Source organism: Lactuca sativa, chromosome 4, assembly GCF_002870075.4.
Source record: "Lactuca sativa cultivar Salinas chromosome 4, Lsat_Salinas_v11, whole genome shotgun sequence".
In the NCBI taxonomy this organism is placed as follows: Eukaryota; Viridiplantae; Streptophyta; class Magnoliopsida; order Asterales; family Asteraceae; genus Lactuca; species Lactuca sativa.
The window spans coordinates 65,016,469-65,038,405 of NC_056626.2; the positions used below are offsets into that span (position 1 = coordinate 65,016,469).

Genomic DNA, 21,937 nt, shown 5'->3' on the forward strand with positions numbered 1-21,937 from the left:
GACTGTCCTATAGTAATTGATAATGTTGCTTTAGTCAGTGAGGGTTTGGTCGGCTAGTAGAAAGGCTTTGCAATGGGAGGGTTTACTTCCTTTAAAAATGGTTAAATTATGCATAATGATTATAATCTTGAAAGAATAATTTCATGGCATGATTTTTTCAAGTATGATGCTGTTACGGAGTCGTAATGGCTATCAAAAAGGGCATAGAACGAAAATGGAACTTTGAGTGGTCATTTTGACATATGATGCGTTCATCTTAGTTCGCTTTTCATTAGGCTTCCCATGTCTTTGTGAGACTTCTTGATCTCTTTTTTGGGTTGAATCATTCTCCGTGGGGGGAGTATGGTTTTGAGACGGTGTATACAGCCTACACTGTATAAAAGAGTAAATAAGTATGCATTCGTCTACGAGATACATGCAAATCACGCAAGATTGACTCTGTATATCATGTCTAGTAGGCTAAACAAGATAGTAGGTATGCAACTGAAACAACCAAACTAGCATGTGTAAACTCATTTCAGAGATATCAATTGTGTTTGTAAAAATAATTAACCAAGGGAGATCCCAAGATTTCTAGTGGTTTCACAGTGTTGAGGCTCAATTAAACAAAATTATCTAACATTCAACTGTAATGTATCAAATGCTCTCCACAACAAGCCTTCCATCATGAAACCATAAAGATTAAAATACATATTTTAACAATTATACATATGATCTCTATAACCTAAATTAATTGTTCTATCGTCTAATTATATAAACTTCCAATCCAATTTAAAATAGAAAACTTGTTTGCCTATTTTTAATGAATTACCCTTAAGTTCATTTTGTTTTATAGAAAATAACATGAAAGTCTTCTTCACCCTCAAACAACAGCCTACAACTTAAATCCAGTAAAGACTACTACTAAAATACTCATCCAAAGAGAGAAGAGCCACGACCATATTCAATCAAATATAGTTTATTCTTATGAATTAATCAAAAATAATAACGGAACTTGACGTATTGTAGGGTATTAAAAAAAATTCACACATAGATAGTTGGGAATTGATAATGAAATTTAAACATAATCAGTTTAACGAAATTTGAATAAATCGAGAATCACACCGGAACATAAAGTCCAGAAAAGTATTCCTAAATTTCAGACAAGATAGTTGGGATATTAATTTTGATATTTGAAAAAAAAACATGGCTTTCAAGTCAGTATTTTATGATTCAATTTAGGGGTCTGTATCATATTAAACAAAATTTAAATAAGTTAGAATTTATTGTGGGAGCGTAGATCAGCGAAAGTATGTATATATAAGTTAACGCTTTTGAGTGTATCATGCATATATAGTTAACCGTCTCATGTGTGTATTAAATAACCATGCCAAATAAACATGTATTCAAATTTTAGTAGATTATATTAATTGGTTTGGTCAAAATTTCTATTTTTGTAATCTGTTCATATCTATTATGTTTTTTATGCTTTTGCACCTAGACTATCTTTTTGATATTCTATTATACCACAATACCTTCCTACCCGACATTAAAATAGTATATTGTCTTTACAGATTATTTTGTATTTTTCTAATTCTTATTATCTTTTATTTTATTGTGAGATTCACTACTAACCCTACTCCCACTATGGCACCCACAACAATTCGTTGGCGACAATTTTGTTCTTCACCCCGACACAATTCTTCCATATATCCAATGTCGTTATAAAACAAATTAATGTAATTTATTTGTTTCTCACTCATCACCAACTTATCTTTATGTTTCGAATATAATTATTTTATTTAGCAATTGTCATTTTAAAAGATTAACATAATTTGAATTAATAATGTGGATGGTTATATTTTTTTTTATAAAATATTTTATTTAGATTATATAACCAAAAATTGTAAATAGATATATTGAAAGCTAATAACTCATAGGATATTTTTGACAATCCATATAAATCTAAAAAAGGGAACTTACTATGGGATACATTTTTAGTTCAAAAAATGGTGTACCGTAAGGTGAAATAGTATTAGGATAATTATTTACACTATTTTTATGTAATAAGTTAGTGTCGGCCCGTGATATTTAAAGACACTCAAATCTATAAATTTGCTAGAACAAACGTACATGATAGAGATAGAAATATAATTACAAGATAACTAAGAAGTTGGAATCAAAAATTTCAAATATTGAAAACTGAATAGTAAACCGCACCATCTCAACGGCACGTGTCAACCCGCATCAAAGCCTGTGTGCGTGGAACGTTAACTGCTGAATACTATCGAAAGGACTCTTAATGTCAGTATTTCTATATTTGTACCAAATGTATATGTACAGCTTGATATATAGTACATTTACTTTGATGCAAGAACCAAAGGCCAGGTTAAAACGTAATATGATAAGGTCATGGTTAATTATGTGGAATGATGTGTAATGTTACGTACTAATTAAGCAATATGGAGTATCAATTATATTAACATGATTTTACCTGCATGTTTAATATACAAGAGAAATATGCGGTTAGATTGGTAAAATTTTGAAACTATTATTTTTTACAGAATCAATGGAAAATATTTTCCCCAAATAAAATAATAGTCGCTGTAATTTTAGATATACTTTATAAATCAACAATGAGACAAAATTACACACAACATGCAGCTAGCATAATGGGCAATATTGTAGTATGTCCGTGCACTAAAAATTACTTGGTTTTCTTAAATGGGAAAGTGAATATCCAAAGGATGTTTTATTGGCGTAGAACAACATTCAGTTGAAAAAAAAAAAATACAACAGAGTTGACTATTATCTTGGCTCTTTGTTAAGCAAAAGGCTATATTAGTACAACCCATTTGCCTTGCTACTCATCCAACAACATTGTAAATAGTAACTAGCAACATCAAAAAGGCAATGAAGAATTTCGGTTTTTTTCTGCTCTTGGTTCTCCTGGCAACGACTTCATTGGAGATCAATGCTCAGACATGCAAACCAAGTGGTGGTATCCGGGGAAGAAAACCGCCTCCAGGAGAATGCAACCGTGAGAACAACTCGGATTGTTGTGTCCAAGGTAAGTTTTACACCACGTATACATGCTCGCCTCCAGTGACAGGCGATACTAAAGCAACACTGACAATAAACAGTTTCCAAAAGGGAGGTGATGGTGGTGGTCCGTCGGAGTGTGACAACCAATACCACTCTGATGACACACCAGTTGTGGCGCTGTCAACTGGATGGTACAAGGGAGGGGATAGGTGCCACAAGTATATTACCATCAATGGAAATGGGAGGAGTGTAAAGGCAATGGTTGTGGATGAGTGTGACTCTACTATGGGGTGCGATGATGATCATGACTATCTACCACCTTGCACTAATAATATTGTTGATGCTTCCAAAGCAGTGTGGAAGGCCTTAGGGGTATCTGAGGATAACTGGGGAGATTTGGATATTACCTGTCCACAGAGTGATGTTAATCTAGCTCTCCTTTTAAAACATCAAATACTATTTCTGTTTCTGTTATTTCACTACAAGAAACAGGACCTTTAGGGACAACAAATGTCGTCTCTATAGGTTAAAAAAGGCGTCCCAATAGGTGTCTGGGAGGACATGTCGTCCCTACAACTCTCGTCCTCATAGCCCCGTCGCAGCAGATCTTTTTGGCCGTCGGCCGTCGCTATAAATATCGTCACAATAGGTATCCTTTAGAGATGACATGTCGTCCTATCCTTGTTCGTCGCTACACTTTGTTGGTCTCCATAGATGAAGCTATAGAGACGACATGTTGTCTCTATAGGTATATCTATAAACACAACATGTTGTCTCCATAGATAGAGATGTAATCGACTCCCCTTACTCTTTAGCAACAGTATGTTGTCGTGGTAGATGCACCTTTAGAGACGACATGTCGTCTCTATAGATATACCTATAGAAACGACATGTCGTCTCTATAGGTATGCCCATACAACTCTTTGTTTCTCTATATTTTCTCAGTTGTCACATCACAAAATTGATAAATCAGTAAATTTACAAGTGTAGTTGTCACATCACAAAATTGATAAATCAGTAAATTTACAACTGTATAGATCCCTATGTTTTCATTTCAATGAAATAACTTAAAACAACAAATAACAAAAAAAATGTCCATTAAATATCTATGGATTGTGGTAATAAATAACAAATCTACCACGAAACACTATGCATACTTATTGAACAAATTTCGCTACAAAAATATTTCCCCAACTTTTTTGCAATGCCAATGTGGCTACCAAAAACATGCTCAAACCCTATTAAAAAACAAGATAATTTCACATTTTAAATTTCTTTGTGCTTGATCTAAACAAACAAACACCTTAAGTTGGCTTTTTCATGTTACGCCCTGCACGGATAACTTCTTCCTAACAGTTGTGATGCAATCACCGATCTACAAAACAAAAAAAAATGGTAAGCTATATATTTATTCTCTTTTTTTTCTACATTTAACTTAAAAAAAGGAAAATAAGAAAGTAGCAAAAGTTTTTATAGGTATACGCTGAGTTGATGATTTGGCGGTTGACAGCGTAATTGTCGAAAATGCCCTCCATCTGAGGGTCAATTGGATCGCCTGCGTGTTGATTTAATCCAACAACATTCCCATTATCATGCTCCCCCTAATCAAATTAAGTAAGAGAGACTTTATTATATGAAAAGAAAGGAAAAAAGAAAAGAGAGACCAAGGGTATAATGGGAATTACAGTCAAAGAAATTATGACGTCTTGTGTATCAAGTCCAGAATTTTCAGCAAGTGTCTTTGGCACAATAAGAAGAGAATCCGCAAAAGCTTGAACACTAAGCTGAGCACGCTAAAATTGTAACAACCCGAAGTTTTCCATTGTCGAAAAAACCCGTTCTACCCGTAAAATACGCTGTTAATCAATTTGTTTCGTTTCCGTTTTGGGTTAAATTAAATAAATTTATATGTTTATTATAATCCAATGAGTGTCCAAACCCTTTAGGAACTCATGAAACTAGCCCAAAAACATTTATTTTAAAAAGCTTAGAAACGTCCCCGCCGGGTGACGGAAACTTAATCGGGTGCGACCTAAAACCCGTTTAAGGCCGGTATCGGGTAGAATTCCACCGTGTCCAAGTTTTAGGACCTATATAAACGTGTTTAAACATTCATTTGAAGCTTTTTCTTCCTCTCTCTACTCTCTCTCTAACCTCTCTCCTAAAATCCAAGTTTAAGGGTCCAAATCATCAATTTTAGGCTCCAAATCTTTGAGGTACCTTCCCTAACTTGATATGTAACCTCCCTAGCCTTCAAATTCGAGTTCAAAACATGGAATAGGACCACATTCATGAGTTTAAGGCCCTGGAATAGTCCTAGGCCGTGAACTCATATGAAATGGGTTTTTGGAGCAATAAAACCCTTCCAAACCACAATTGGACCTTAGATATGGATAGATGGCTTTATGGAATGGACCTACAATGCCTTAAACTATAATATGGAGACTTGTATATGAGTTTATGGCCAAGGATGGTGTTTAGGCCGTAAACTCATAATTATAGGGTTTTTAAGCCCTTAAACCCTTCCTAAACCTCAACAAGACATGGATATGACTTCTAGAATAATTGCTTTAGCCTTGGAACACTTTAAACATAAATTTTGGGGGATTTACATGAGTTTACGGCCAAGGCATGTACTTGGGCCGTAAACTCCTCAACCTTGGGTGTAAATTCAATTTAAGGTGTTAGAAAGCCACTTTAACACCCCTAAAGCCTTAGAATAATTTTTAGAAGTGTTTACAAACAAGTTTTTGGCCTTAAAACATAATGAATCCCTCTCTAGGAGAGTTTACGGGCATGAGGGGGGTCTCATAGGCCGTAAACTCCAAAAACACCTCAAAAGTACCATAAAATTCATGTAAGGCCTTGGAACAATTTTAGCAATCACATGTGATTTGTTTGGAATCAATAACACAATTATTCATGGGTATATAGGAGTTTACGGCCATGAGACCTATGCTAGGCCGTAAACTCCCTTAAGTAAGTCATTTGGTGTTTAAAATTCATTCCAAGCCCTTAAACCAAACCTTGAAATTTTCCCTTAAGTGTTTCAAGCCAATTTGCACCATAAATCACCCCACCATGATTTTACGGCCGTAAACTCATGGGGAGGGGGTCATTAGGGCCGTAAACTCCCCAAAGAGTTTACTCTTGAAGTCCCAATTCAATATCCTAGCTATATGTGTCCCCAAACGCCACCCGGGTCCCTCCAAACACTTGTAATGGGGTGTTTCCGCGACTAAAAGTGTTGGTCCCTAACAATTAAATAATCTAAGTCCTAATTAGATACAAATGTGTATCTTTGTATTATACTTAGGAACCTTGTGCGTTTGCAAGTCCCGTACCATCGTTTAGCGTCCGAAATCGTCACGTTTCTCGTCCGGTGAGTTCATACCCCTACGCTTTTTCCGTGTTTTTCAATGTTTTCAGGGGGGGAATACAAGCAAACTATAATTGTTTTCAAAAACATAACGTTGATGTGTTTCAAATAATATCTGGCAAATTTATAAACACTTTTACTCCGTATGTATTATGCTGAGCATAAGGGATGATTTATCAATTACAACTAAATGGATTTTAGTTAAGAAAATAACCAAACTAATCAAATTATTATGGGAATAATTTGGGGTCTTTAGCGTTCATTTTATCATGTACTGATATGTGTATAAAGTTATTTGATAAACTATGTCTGATTCAGTTTATCTCCGTATCATTTGATTGTATTTCCAGATAGTTTCATTGTATGTATCTATATTCAATGTATTATGTTTCATAATCTTTTGTATGTTTGATATCGTATGAGAACCCTGTGAATAGTTTAGTACTAGCTTGTGAGTTCGTCACTACCCTTTATGGATGATCAGTAAATCCTCCCCGGAAGTGTAACCAGAGTCTCCTGGAGGGAGAGCGAGGAATTCGTGAATGGATCTATTCGGGACTGACAATCCCACACCTTAACTGCTAGCTACAGTTAGGCGGGCACGCCTGGGGTGACAAATTCTGGATATCGTCCGACGTCTGACAAACGTCAAGGAGGTCTCGTTGTCGTATCAGCATGGTTACCTGACTCACAATATGTATTAATATAAGTTTATTCACAGCTTTGGTTTTAGAATTTATATCTAGTCCGGGATGGTAGTCCCATGGTTTTCAGTCTATCGAACTTGTATCTAGTGTGGAATGTTATTCCCATGGTTTTCAGTATGTATATATCTTATATCTAGTACGGGATGATAGTCCCATGATTTCAATCTATATCTTGTACGGGATGCTAATCCCATGGTTTGAAACTATATCTAGTACGGGATAATAATCCCATGGCTTTATCCATCTATCTTATACCTAGTTCGGGATAGTGATCCCATGGTTTTATCAAACAATCTTATATCTAGTTCGGGATAGTAGTCCCGTGGTTTTCAATCTATAATTTCAAGTATATCAAACGATCTTGTAACTAGTTCGGGATGATAATCCCAAGGTTTTCAAACTACTTTCTATCTACAATTCGTGTATATCAAAGTATTTCATATCTAATTCGGGATAGTAATCCCATGATCCTCAATATATAGTTTTGTGTATTAAACTATACTCTGTGTTATTCAATCAATCTTGCTTTTAGGAAAATATGGGATTTTCCTGGGGTTAACATATAACGCGTAACTGAACTGTAACGAAAGATAACCAAACTAACTTTACATAAGAAAATATGAGATTTTCTTGGATAACAAACATTTTTGGAAAACTAAAGGAAACCGATACATTTTCATAAAACAAAACCGCTTATGAACTCACCAGCTTTATGCTGATTTTCAAACTGCTTGTATTCTCAGGTCCAAGTTAGACAGGTACCCGACGATATCTTTTGGTGAAGACGGAGTGCTCAGAAGACTCGTCTCAACTTTTGTTCATATGATATATGTATAACTCTTGTACAATTTACCTTTTGAACCAAATGTAAACTTTCAAATATATGTAATGTAATGGCTGTTTACTGTGATTACTATGTACATTAGATTTGATACTCAACGTGGAGTCAACCCCGGAAATGTTTCCGCCTCTGGTTTTCGGGGTGTGACAAAAATGACCACCAAAAATATATAAAACTAATTAACACTTGGTTCACATGGATTAAAAAAGCTACAAATGATGAGAATAAATTGTCCAATTTACCCCCTTTAACAGTTTTCTTCACTTCATTAATCAAATGTTGTCTGACAACAACCTCAAAAGCACCAGCACCCTGAAATACATATTAAATAATAAATATGTTAGAAAATATAATTTTTACATATATAAAGCTTAATTTAATTAAAGTCAAAAAGTCAACAGTGTTCTTACTATAACAACTACCTCATCTTCAATGGTGTTTTTTACTGATCACAGGCCATCTCTAACAGCATCCTTGATTTGTGCAATCATGTGGTCATTTGGTCCTTTAATAATAATATAAAATAAAACAATTATCACCATTAAAAAAACAAAATTGAATTAAGATTTTTAAAATAAAAAAATGAAAATTTTAATTACCTTTAATTAAGATTGTGCAAGAGTTTGGATGTCTTACATTCTCAACAAAGGTATACCTTTCTTCCCATCCAAGAACATCAGGGGCTAAATCGTCCACATAATTAACAGCTTCACCACCACATGCCAAAACTAAACGTTCCATGTTTCTCCTTTTGGCTCTTTGAAGAGCAACTATCTGTCAAATTACTAAAAATACGCTTTACATGTTACAAACCATCCCCCACGTGGAATTACCAAAATACCCTTGTGGATATTTACGAGTTACTTACCCCTGCCCACACACCTGCAACCACAAAGAAATTTAAAATGTGAAATTACCATTTTACCCTTTCTGGTTGATAACAACAAAGTTGTCATCAACACCACACACCTGCAAGCACAAAAAACTAACAACACACAATGTTGTTGGTTTCTTCATCTGTGTATAGGTATGTGAAAGATTTGGCTTCAACAAATATTTCTATATAACAATTAAAAGATATGAGAAGTGAGAACACTATTAAATGTTTTTGATTGTGTTAATTTATACAAGAAAGTTAAAATTTGTGTACTTTTAACTGTCTCATCTGTACGAAATTTTGCATTGACTTTGTTTCCACTATCAACATCACGAAGCTCAACCTAATCAAACAAACATACAAACACAATATTATAAAAAAGAAACACAAATCAAGATTACAAGATATAGAAACTTATGGAGGTTTTTATAAAAACCTGCATGACAGTGCCTCCTTTTCCTTGAGTAGAATGTTGAGCTTTCACGGCCTAGATCATAAGTGCAGGCTCTTAATACATATAGACACAAAGAGTTGCTTTAAATGTGAAGTTACAAATGACCATTTATAAGAAGTTACAAATGACCTCATAAGATGATATAACATAGTACCTTGAATGTGTTTTGGAGAAAGGTAGTAAAGGGACCAATGAGAATGCTTGAAGTTTGTGATCGACAACATTAATCCCCTGATAGAAGTTCATCAAAACTCCAGCCAATTTGTGGATCAGCTATGATCCCATGAACACATTGGGGACACCGAAGTTCCAATTTTACCCCTCTCCTGGTTAAACAAACAATCTATCAAACTGATTGTTTTATCGTTTATGTATAATTTACAGGAGGATTGGATAAATATAAAGCAGGACTTACATGATATGGAGTGAACCAATCTATCAAACTGATTGCTTCCTCTTTGATGTATTAGAAGTTATATGTATCTTGACAACAATCATGGAATTCAGAGTTAGAATCATATTTGGTAGTAACTAAAACATGTTAAAGAATTTTACCAATACATTTGGTGTCTTTTTCATAGCATTGTAATGTTAACAGGTAAGAGTTGAAAAACAACGGGAAATTTACTGTTTGATAATACTCAAACACTAAATCAGTGGACTTACCAGAAGACACGCATTTTAGGGTTAGAGAAAGGACTTGGAGCTATTCGAATTTCCACGAATTGATTTGATATTAATGTAGATACCAGATGAATTTTTCAAGTTTAATTTTATATGCATGTTAGCTTGATTATCAGGAAGTAAGAATCATTCGAGCAGAGAGTGATTTCTATCAGGCAAATCATGTCATGTTCATGAAGCTCAATCATAAACGTTTCTAATTTGTTAAGCTCAACCGAACATAATCCAAACGTACTTCTAATATGTCCAACAAAGAAAAATTCAGGGATTATGATGATCATATGACTCCAGACTACATTAAAACATAACGAATTCAAAAACACATAACAAATAATGAGAAATGAATGGAGAATACCTGTACTCCCAAGTCCGAAAGCCTGATTTGTAGATGATGGAATGAAGAGGCTCTGAATAATTGAACACTAAGCACTAACCTAGGTCGCTGGAGTGGGGCTTGTATTCGTTAGAATTTATAACCGGAGGTGAAAATGAAGCCGGTAGTTAAAATCGTCGGTGTTGAAGCTAATCGTCGGTCAGGAAGTCGCCAGGAGAAAAATGTTGATTGATCGATCGAGAGAAAAAGAGACTGATGATTGAGCGTGAAAGAATGAAACGAAGGGGGATGCTCTCCTAATTTTGGGCATAGAAAGCTATGGGGACGACAAGTCGTGGGTACAGGTGTTTCAAGAACGCGCCAAATCCACATCCTTTCCCGCTTAACACACTGAGACGAGAAGTCGTCGCTGTAGCCTCAAAAGTCAAAAAAAATTCATCAACTCTTTGACAACGACATGTCGTCCCTATAGGTAGCCAATAGCGACGACAAATGTCGTCCTTATAGATCTCGTCCCTATACATGCTTATTCTTGTAGTGTTTGTGGATATTGTAATCTGTAAAATTATTGATGTAACTATATATACTAATGACTAGAGGTTCACACCAAACTTATCAGCACCACTATCCATTCAAACCCATATAAATATATATTACGTTATACACTTATTAACATACCTTTAGATGTATATGGATTCAAACAACAACTGATATGACACATAGAGACACACAAAACCCATTCAGTGGTATAATCTTTCATGATAGAATCAATTCCACTACTAAATTTTAGACTACTTTTTCCTACTCATATGAAGCAGCCCTATAAATAGACTATACCACAAACACAATAAAAATAATTATGTATTTTCACATTCTAATTCCCTTTATAAAATCAGAAAACACCCCCCACCATAATCATGGGCAACCCGAACCCGTAACAGGCTCTACCTGATTATTATCAAAACAAAACAACAATAGCAGTAAAATTATCACCCATATGTAATCGCAACACCGACAGCTTCTTGATTAGATACCACATCCCAAATCCCAGCACATCCGATAATCATAAACTCATCATCTTCGCACCATTTGTCTCACTTCTTGTTTTTTAAGAAGTGATGATTTTCTAACCGATTGGTAACTTCATATGCCAGCCTCCTAGGGCCCGCATGACCGCCAGCTCACAGTTGAGATGCCCATCTTCAGTATACACACCTAATTCTTCCACTCTCTTCTTCTCATCTAAATAACACGACATATTTTCTTGTGACAATGGAATTGAGATTCCATTCCGACACAAGACCGCATAAGATTTATGGAGACAAAACGAAAGCTAGTCGACCATGCTTAAGAAGACTCTCAGTCATGCTTGTCCGGTAAGGGTCTTTCTCCTCTTAGAATATCACGATTGATTCATGCTTGTTTTACAAAAACAGTAATTCATGTTCTCTTTGTTGTTCTTGCAAGAGATTCTCAGGAGAGCATTAGTAATGATTGATGCTTTTCTAATTAAAGCAATTTGTAATTCCACTTTCTTATTGAGCAGAGATTGAGCGATACTCCTATCTCTTGGAAAGAGGTGCTAAATGCCATTTCTCTATAATCAAATGCTTGTGAAGGTTGTATTCAAACGGTTTTAAATCTCGAAAACTGGCGTTAACGATTTAAAATTTATCTACGAAAACAGTTAATGCGGTTGTCCCATAGTAATTGATGACGCTACTTTAGTTAGTGGGTGAGGGTTTGGTCAGCTTGTAGAAAGGCTTTCTAATGGGAATGTTTTAGATATCTATTCAGACAATAACGGATATGACACACAGAGAGACAAAAAAACATTCAGTGCTATAATCTTTCATGTTAGAATCAATTCCACTACAAAATTATAGACTACTTTTTCCAACTCATATGAAGCAGCCTTACAAATAGACTTTACCACGAACACAATAACAAATATATATATATATATATATATATATATATATATATATATATATATATATATATATATATATTCACATTCTAATTCCCTTTATGCAATCAGACAACACCCGCACCATAATCACGGGCGACACGAACCCGTAAAAGACTCGGCGTGATTATTATCAAAACAAAACCAGAATAGCAGTAAAATTATCACCCATAGGTATTCGCAACACCGACAACGTCTTGATTTGATACCACATGCCAAATCCCAGCACATCCGATAATCATAAACTCATCATCTTCGCTGAACACCATTTGTCTCACTTCTTTTTTTCTAAGAAGGGATGACTTTCTAACCGATTGGTAACTTCATATGCCAGCCTCCTAGGGCCCGCATGAACGCTAGCTCACAGTTGAGATGCCCATCTTCAGTATACACACCTAATTCTTCCACTCTCTTCTTCTCATCTAAATAACATGGCATATCTTCTTCTGACAATGGAATTGTGATTCCATTCTGACACAAGACAGCACTAGATTGATGGAGACAAAACGAAATCCAGTCGACCATGCTTAAGAAGACTCTCAGTCATGGTTTTCCGGTAACCGTATGATTCTCCTCGTAGAATATCAAGATTAATTCATGCTTGTTTTACAAAAACAGTATTTCATGTTTTCTTTATTAATGATCTATGCTTTTCTAATTAAAGAATATGTGTATCCACTTTCTTATTGAGCAAAGAGTGAGCGATACTCCTATCTCTTGGAAACAGGTGCTAAAAGGCCCTTTCTATTTACTCTAAAGCTTGTGAAAGTTGTCTTCTAAGGGTTTAAAATCTCGAAAACCGGCTTTAACGATTTACAATGGATGTACGAAAATTAAAACAATTAATGTGGTTGTCCCATAGTAATTGATGATGCTACTTTAGTTAGTGAGGGTTTGGTAAGCTAGCATAAAGGCTTTGCAATGGGAAGGGCTACATCCTTTAAAAATGATTAAATTATGTATAATGGTTGTGGGAGCTCATCATATTGAAAGAATAATTACAATGCGTGATTTTTTAAGTATGATCTTTTTACGGAGCTGCAATGACCGTCAATAATGGCAAAGAAGGAAAATGGAACTTGCAGTGGTCATTTTGACATATGAAGGCATGATTTTCTAAACGATTGGTAACTCCATATGCCAGCCTCCTAGGGCCGGTATGACTGCCTGCGCTCACAGTTGAGACCCCAATCTTTAGTATACACACCGAATTGTTCCACTCACTACTAGAAAACAACCTTTTACGACGCGCAATGCATGTCGTAAAACGCTCAGACGACGCGCAAATGCGTGTCAAGGAAGGCCATGTCATAACGAGAGAGTAGAGACGACACGCTTTTGTGCGTCGCCTATTTACGACGCGCATTTACGACACGCATTTATGACACGCATTTACGACGCGCAGTTATGACACGTAATGCGTATCAAGGAAGGCCCTGTCATAAAGGAGGACGACATGCATTTGTGTGTCGTAACCTTACGACGCGCGTGTTTATGACACGCAATGCGTATGAAGGAAGTCCCTGTCGTAAAGAAGGACGACACACATTTTTGCGTGTCATAATTTTAAATGTTTTTAAAATTATATATTTTTGATAGATTTACTAGTTTTCAAATTAAATAACACATTAAAAGTCTCATCATACAAAATAAAATATCATAAACAATAAAGATTATTCATTGCCCTAATATGTCAAATACAAATAATCATTCCAATAGCAAGTAAATGTAACATGTTGCTAACATTACATAATATTTATTATAGAAAACAAAACATGTACAACATTAAAAGAAACTCATCACTAAATTCTCCTTTGACAATTTCCTTTCTAAGAGAATAACCTGAATGCAGGAACTTTCAGAGGCTGCAAGGCATGGAAGGAGGAGGTTGTTAGAGCTGTCAGAACCTGCACATGTTTCTTCCTTATATTTGTTTAACTTTTTTTTCCTGCCCAACAAACATAAATGTTGATTAGATTCATTTTGATTCCCAATAGGAGATATATATGAATAGATAGTAGGGGATTATATATTGTCTCAATTTATCTAACAAATAAAAGAAGGGTCGTATGATTTTAACCTTAACACCCTTGCATTCAACTAGATGAATTAGCCTCATCATACAAACAATTAATAATTACAACACCTGATATGATGAAGTATGTAATTGGACCTTAACGTGTGGTGTGGTTTACAATTATTTAAAGCACCTTCCCATGCGACTCTTAATTATGTGGCTAACACTCTACCAGATGTAACTAAACATGACCATGTTTGTATAAAAAAACAAAACTAAAATTAGAATTTTACCTCTTACTTACATGTTTTGAATTGTGTGCACTGTAGTGGAAGTTCCTGTATGTATAGTGCATCTCATTAAGTCACTAATTCACAATATATATATATATATATATATATATATATATATATATATATATATATATATATATATGTTGTTAAATGCAATTGATAAATATGAACCTTTACCTACCTAAATAGTATATAAGATTATCTCTTTGCGTAGCCTGCAGAAAATAAGACAATGAATCAAAACCTTATAGTTATCCCCACATATCAACTTAGTTGTTCAATAACATTTATTAGAAGAAATGACCCGAAGTAAATCAAACTGAACTCTCCCTTCCAATGTAACTTCTTTACATTCCCTTGTACCATGCTGTCTGCAATGCAAAACCAATATTGGAAAAATTCAGCATCATGATGACCTTTCTTTATCTTAATATAAAAAAAGTTAGTTATGTTTAATTCTGAATTTTTCTGTCAAAACCTATAAAAAATCAAACCCATATCATAAGAACTAAAAGTTAAGATGGTTAATATATTAATATACTTATACTGTTACAAACACTATATTATATTTTTATCAATATAATGAAATTAAAATAAGTAAAACATAACCCAAGTGATGGAAAGATAAGTAGAATATATGAAAGGTGAGTGGGAGCCAAAAGCCCCGAATAGAAAACTGGAAGGGAGTGTGGAATCCACAAGTAGTGGAAAAATAATATAAATATATGAAAGGAGGGTGGAAATCATCATGCATGTATGCAGATTTAATTGTAAAGGTAAACATTTTAGATGTTTAAGCAAAAACAACAAAGCTGAAATAAGTCAAATGATATATCTTAACAAAACATTTATAAATCAAGTGGTTAAATAACTAATTTACTATATTACACAATACCAAAAGAGACCACTCTCGAAGGTGGAAAGTTTTGTAGGATAGCACTCACATCAAGGAATGATTGATTTAGGTAATATATACATGCCCATTTTTAATTTAGAAGTGTGCACACCACACTTCTTCTAAGTTTAATATTAGTATATAAAAAGTTTATGGAATTCACACCACACTTGAACTCCCTACCCCTTAAACGAGCAATAACTAATTTTTTTTTCAGTGAAATTTGCCTTGTGTTTCTATTACATTGCTATAGACTTTTCAAATAGCAAGGATTTACAATAAACAAATTAGCTATTTCTATTTGTATTACAGCACAACAGTCAGCAGTGTACTATCAGTAATAAAGTTTTCTCCTATTAAGAAAGATGAGAGTGAGAGTGATAACCTATGTTGCAACAAGATTGACATCGCCGTTCTCAAACATTAATGTGCGTTTGGGTTTTAGTAAGTTGGGGTGAGCGAAACCATTCAATTCAAGCTCATCACTGACAGACAAATTCAGAATTAAAGCATAACCAAATATAATTAAGCATATGAATGGAGAAATGAACTAACCAAATATAAATGTATCTAGGCTTCTATTTGGCATGTACTCGAAAAGAAGAATATGTTCTTCTCCCCTGATGCAATATCCCAATAGTCTAACAAGATTTCAATGCCGAAGTTTAGCAATAAGCATAACCTCATTTTTGAACTCTTGCAAACCTTGTCCAAAGAGGCTTGACAACCTCTTCACTGCAATTTCTTCGCCTCTAGGAAGCTTACCCTATAATAAAGCACTTATAATTGGCTGTTTGGGACCTCTTGTGAAGAAAATTAACTAAAAAAATAGTTTCTTTGTTACCTTGTAAACGGGCCCAAACCCACCTTGTCCAAGCATATTTTTCTCTAAAAAGTCCTCAATAGCAGCTATTATGCTTTCCAGCTCAAAATATGTGAAAAAGTTGATTACTTTAGTAAAGCTTACAGTTAACAGGGTATCAGGCAGGGAGTTTAAGCTTATGGGTTAGTGTGTAACTCAAACATAAGTCAAAATAAAGTCTTAAGACGAAGGACAAAAAGGTAAATGTTGTGAAGGGTATATTGGTCAGAATGCTTTGAAGAATGCAAGGTGTTGTTTGGCCTGAAAAAGATAAACACAAGGTTAAGCATGACAATCTGATTACTAGACTAGACAATTCAAAGTGGTAATTGCACTACAAAGATACCAGCTACAGTCTATTTACTGTCCATTTGAGAATTCATCTAGTTTTCTTCTTTTTGTAATTTTATCCATTTGAGTACTACTTCTTCTTCAATAACAGATCCCAATATTTGTTTTTTATTTTTGCTATGTTCTTTTTTTATTTGAGTTTTGATTTTGTTGGTTTGACTTTTGAGGATTTCATTTGGTTTCAGGTTTCTTGTGGAGGAAGATGAAGGAGATTAAGAAGACGAAAGAGACAAGGGCATAATGGTCATTTTCATAAATAAGCAGTTGTGTCATAATTTATGTAAAACATCTGAAATGCGTTGTTTCTGTGATTGTCATTAAGGATCCAAGAATCTATTTAGACATGAACTTTGTAGCTGAATCCATTGAAGAATCAATCAACATTCTCATTTTCACTCACGAGGGTAAAAGTTGAAATGAAATAGATTTTACCATAGATTGAGCTCTACTGGAAATAGATGCAGGAAGTGCAAAATAAAATCCATAAATTGAGCTCTACTTGAAATATATGCAGAAACCAAAAGAATTTTTTTCATTTAGTTTCCTCTTTATTACATATTTATTTACCGATTATAAGAATCACATGAACACAGTAGAGAACGGACCTGGACATGATGATAAAAAAAACTTAATCAAAACTTTGAGTAAATTAACCTAATCACTGCAAATAACCTAAAAAATATAAACCCTAGAAGTTTCGCTAGATTAATTTTGGGAAGTTGCATAGAAATTGAAACATACATAAGCCCAAGAAATCTCTTAACATGTAAAGTACCTGATTGATGCATAAGTATTTTAGTAGTTTGCCCCACTTTCACCACAGACCAATATCGAATTGATTTTTCCTTCATTAACCATTGCCCTGATACATTCATTATAAAATGAAGAGGTGGGGAGAGGAGATAACCTAAAAGCAGAATCTGCAATTGCAAAACATGAGGATCTAGCTCCCCAAATGATGTTCCTTTGTAGCGTTGCATCATTGTGCAGTCATTGAAATAAGAGAAAATAAAGATACCTGAGAGAAAAAAAATGGAAGTCGTGATTATCAGAATTAACCAAGCATCCAGAAGAAACAACACACAATGAAAAGGAAGAAGAAAGGTTCTTGTTCGTTTATTGCTTCCAGATAGGATGGGGACTTTAATTTTTTTAGGAGAACCGACGATATAGGGTTGAATAGGGCCATAGGAGCCACTGTTACAACCAATCAATTTCATTCATGAAGTATTATGTGAATAATACAAGAGGCAAATGTTGATTGCAATTTCAAATGAAGTAATAAAAGATGCTAGACCAAACGCCTGATAAAAGTCGTCGGAGCCAGAACCAACAGAACTCCTCTACCTGATTTGATTCGAGAGGCATGTATTCAACAAGGATTTTTGGGGAAGTCGTAGATCCTCAATTTGGTTGTACGGGAAGAATAAAGTATCACGGCGACATCAGATTGAGAAACAGAGGGAGACAGAGCGACATGGTGGTGGCGATGGCACCAATAGACGTAAAGGCGAGAAAGGCTATAGGGAATAAGATGGGTTTTAGGTTAGAGAGAGAGGAACGAAGACGAAGACCCTAGGCTTCTTTCTTGATGATTGGAAGTGGAGGGGGGGGGGGGGGGTTCACTTTTCACATAGGCGGGGTTTTAATTTATGGGGATTTCATTTCCTGCTAAAAACGCGCGTTTCATTAAAAAAAATATAAAGCGACACACTTACATGACACACATTTTATAATAGGCGTCCTCCGTATTTCTTTTTTTTTTTCTTTTCTAACACTAATTGCAGGGCACGCACAAATGCGTGTCTTATATCCTTCAAATTTTATAAGAGATGACATTATTTTTTTGACGCACGCTTTTGCGTATAGTAAATCACTGTATGTCATTGTTTGCGCGTCATTGAAGGCTGTTTTTCTAGTAGTGACTCTCTTCATTTCATCTAAATAACATGGCATATCTTCTTGTGACAATGGAATTCCGATTCAATCCCGACACAAGACTGCACTAGATTTATGGAGAAAAAAACGAAAGCTAGTCGACCATGCTTAAGAAGTCTCTCAGTCATGATTTTCCGGTAAGCGTGTGATTCTCATCGTGGAATATCACGATTAATTCATGCTTGTTTTACAAAAATAGTATTCCATGATTTCTTTCATGTTCTCACAGGAGATTCTCAGGAGAGCATCACTAATGATCGATGCTTTTCTAATTAATGCAATATGTGTTTAAACTTCCTTATTGAGCAAAGAATGAGTGATACTCCTATCTCTTGGAAAGAGGTGCTAAAGGGGCCTTTCTCTTTATTCTAAAGCTTGAGAAACTTATATTCTAAGGGTTTAAAATCTCAAAATTGACATTAACGATTTTACAGTTGATGTAGAAGGATGAAAACAGTTAATATGATTGTCCTATAGTAATTGATAATGTTGCTTTAGTTAGTGAGGGTTTGGTCGGCTAGTAGAAAGGCTTTGCAATGGGAAGGTTTTACATCCTTTAAAAATGGTTAAATTATGCATAATGATTATAATCTTGAAAGAATAATTTCATGGAATCATTTTTCAAGTATTTTGCTGTTACGGAGCCGCAATGGCCGTCAAAAAGGACATAGAAGTAAAATGGAACTTTGAGTGGTCATTTTGACATATGATGCGTTCATCTTAGTTCGCTTTTCATGAGGGTTCCCATGTCTTTGTGAGACTTGTTGATCTCTTGTTTTGGTTGAATCATTCTCCGTGGGGGGAGTATGGTTTTGAGACGGTGTATACAGCCTACAATGTATAAAAGAGTGAATATGTATGCATTCGTCTACGAGATACATGCAAATCACGCAAGACTGACTCTATATATCATGTCTAGTAGGTTAAACAAGATAGTAGGTATGCAACTGAAACAACCAAACTAACATGTGTAAACTCACTTCAAAGATATCAATTGTGTTTGTAAAAATAACTAACCAAGGGAGATCCCATTATTTCTAATGGTTTCACAGTGTTGGGCTCAATTAAACAAAATTATCTAACATTCAACTGGAATGTATCAAATGCTCTCCACAACAAGCCTTCCATCATGAAACCATAAAGATTAAAATACATCTTTTAACAATTATACATATGATCCCTATAACCTAACTTAATTGTTCTATCGTCTTATTATATAAACTTTCAATCCAATTTAAAATAGAAAACTTGTTTGCCTATTTTTAATGAATTACCCTTAAGTTCATTTTGTTTTATAGAAAATAACACGGAAGTGTTCTTCACCCTCAAACAGCAGCCTACAACTTAAATCCAGTAAAAACTACTACTAAAATACTCATACAAAGAGAGAAGAGCCACGACCATATTCAGTCAAATATAGTTTATTCTTATGAATTAATCAAAAATAAAAACGGAACTTGATGTATTGTAGGGTATTAAAAAAATTCACACATGGATAGTTGGCAATTGATAATGAAATTTAAACATAATCAGTTTAACGAAATTTGAATAAATCGAGAATCACACCGGAACATAAACTCCTGAAAAGTATTCCTAAATTTCAGACAAGATAGTTGGGATATTAATTTTGAAATTTGAAAAAAAAAACATGGCTTTCAAGTCAGAATTTTATGATTCAATTTAGGGTTCTGTATCATATTAAACAAAATTTAAATAAGTTAGAATTTATTGTAGGAGTGTAGATCAACGAAAGTATGTATATATAATAAGTTAACGCTTTCGAGTGTACCATGCGTATATAGTTAACGGTCTCATGTGTGTATTAAATAACCATGCCAAATAAACATGTATTCAAATTTTAGTAGATTATATTAATTGGTTTTGTCAAAATTTCTATTTTTGTAATCTGTTCATATCTATTATGTTTTTTATCCTTTGCACCTGGACTATCTTTTTGATATTCTATTATACCACTATACGTTCCTACCCGACATTAAAATAGTATATTGTCCTTAACAGATTATTTTGTATTTTTCTAATTCTTATTATCTTTTATTTTATTATGAGATTCACTACCAACCCTACTCCCACTATGGCATCCACAACAATTCGTTGGCGACAATTTTGTTCTTCACCCTGACACAATTCTTCCATATATCCAATGTCGTTATAAAACAAATTAATATAATTTATTTGTGTGTCACTCATCACCAACTTATCTTTATGTTTCGAATATAATTATTTTATTTAGCAATTGTCATTTTAAAAGATTAACATAATTTGAATTAATAATGTGGTTGGTTATATTTTTGTTATAAAATATTTTATTAAGCTTATATAACCAAATATTGTAAATAGATATATTGAAAGCTAATAACTCATAGGATATTTTTGACAATCCATATAAATCTAAAAAACGGAACTTACTATGGGATACATTTTTAGTTCAAAAAATGGTGTACCGTAAGGTGAAATAGTATTAGGATAACTATTTACACTATTTTTATGTAATAAGTTAGTGTCGGCCCGTGATATTTAAAGACACTCAAATCTATAAATTTGCTAGAACAAACGTAGATGATAGAGATAGAAATATAATTACAAGATAACTAACAAGTTGGAATCAAATTTTCAAATATTGAAAACTGAATAGTAAACCGCACCATATCAACGGCACATGTCAACCCGCATCAAAGCCTATGTGCGTGGAACATTAACTGCGGAATACTAGCCAAAGGACTCTTGATGTCAGTATTTCTATATTTGTACAAAATGTATATGTACAGCTTGATATATAGTACATTTACTTTGATGCAAGAACCAAAGGCCAGGTTAAAACGTAATATGATAAGGTCATGGTTAATTATGTGGAATGATGAGCAATGTTACGTACTAATTAAGCAATATGGAGTATCATATATATTAACATGATTTTACCTGCATGTTTAATATAAAAGACAAATATGCGGCTAGTCGCTGTAATTTTAGATATACTTTATAAATCAACAAGGAGACAACATTACACACAACATGCAGCTAGCATAATGGACAATATTGTAGTATGTCCGTGCACTAATGGACAATATTGTAGTATGTCCGTGCACTAAAAATAACTTGGTTTTCTTAAATGGGAAAGTGAATATCCAAAGGATGTTTTATTGGCGTAGAACAACATTCAGTTGAAAAAAAATACAACAGGGTTGACTATTATCTTGGCTCTTTGTTAAGCAAAAGGCTATATTAGCACAACCCATTTGCCTTGCTACTCATCCAACAGCATTGTAAACAGTAACTAGCAACATCTAAAAGGCA

The 21,937-nt window shown here is 34.2% G+C and overlaps 1 protein-coding gene across 1 annotated transcript; it reads left to right on the top strand.

Annotated features, from left to right (window-relative positions):
• The first annotated feature begins 2,892 nt into the window (after positions 1–2,892).
• LOC111890344 (kiwellin-1) lies at positions 2,893–3,525 on the top strand. The gene has a single exon (XM_023886469.1). It carries the CDS (start codon positions 2,893–2,895, stop codon positions 3,523–3,525), a length of 633 nt encoding a protein of 210 aa, XP_023742237.1.
• The last annotated feature ends 18,412 nt before the right edge of the window (positions 3,526–21,937 follow it).

Excerpts from the sequence above, each read along its gene's own strand:
- LOC111890344 (XM_023886469.1), top strand. The coding sequence starts at position 2,893 with ATGAAGAATTTCGGTTTTTTTCTGCTCTTGGTTCTCCTGGCAACGACT.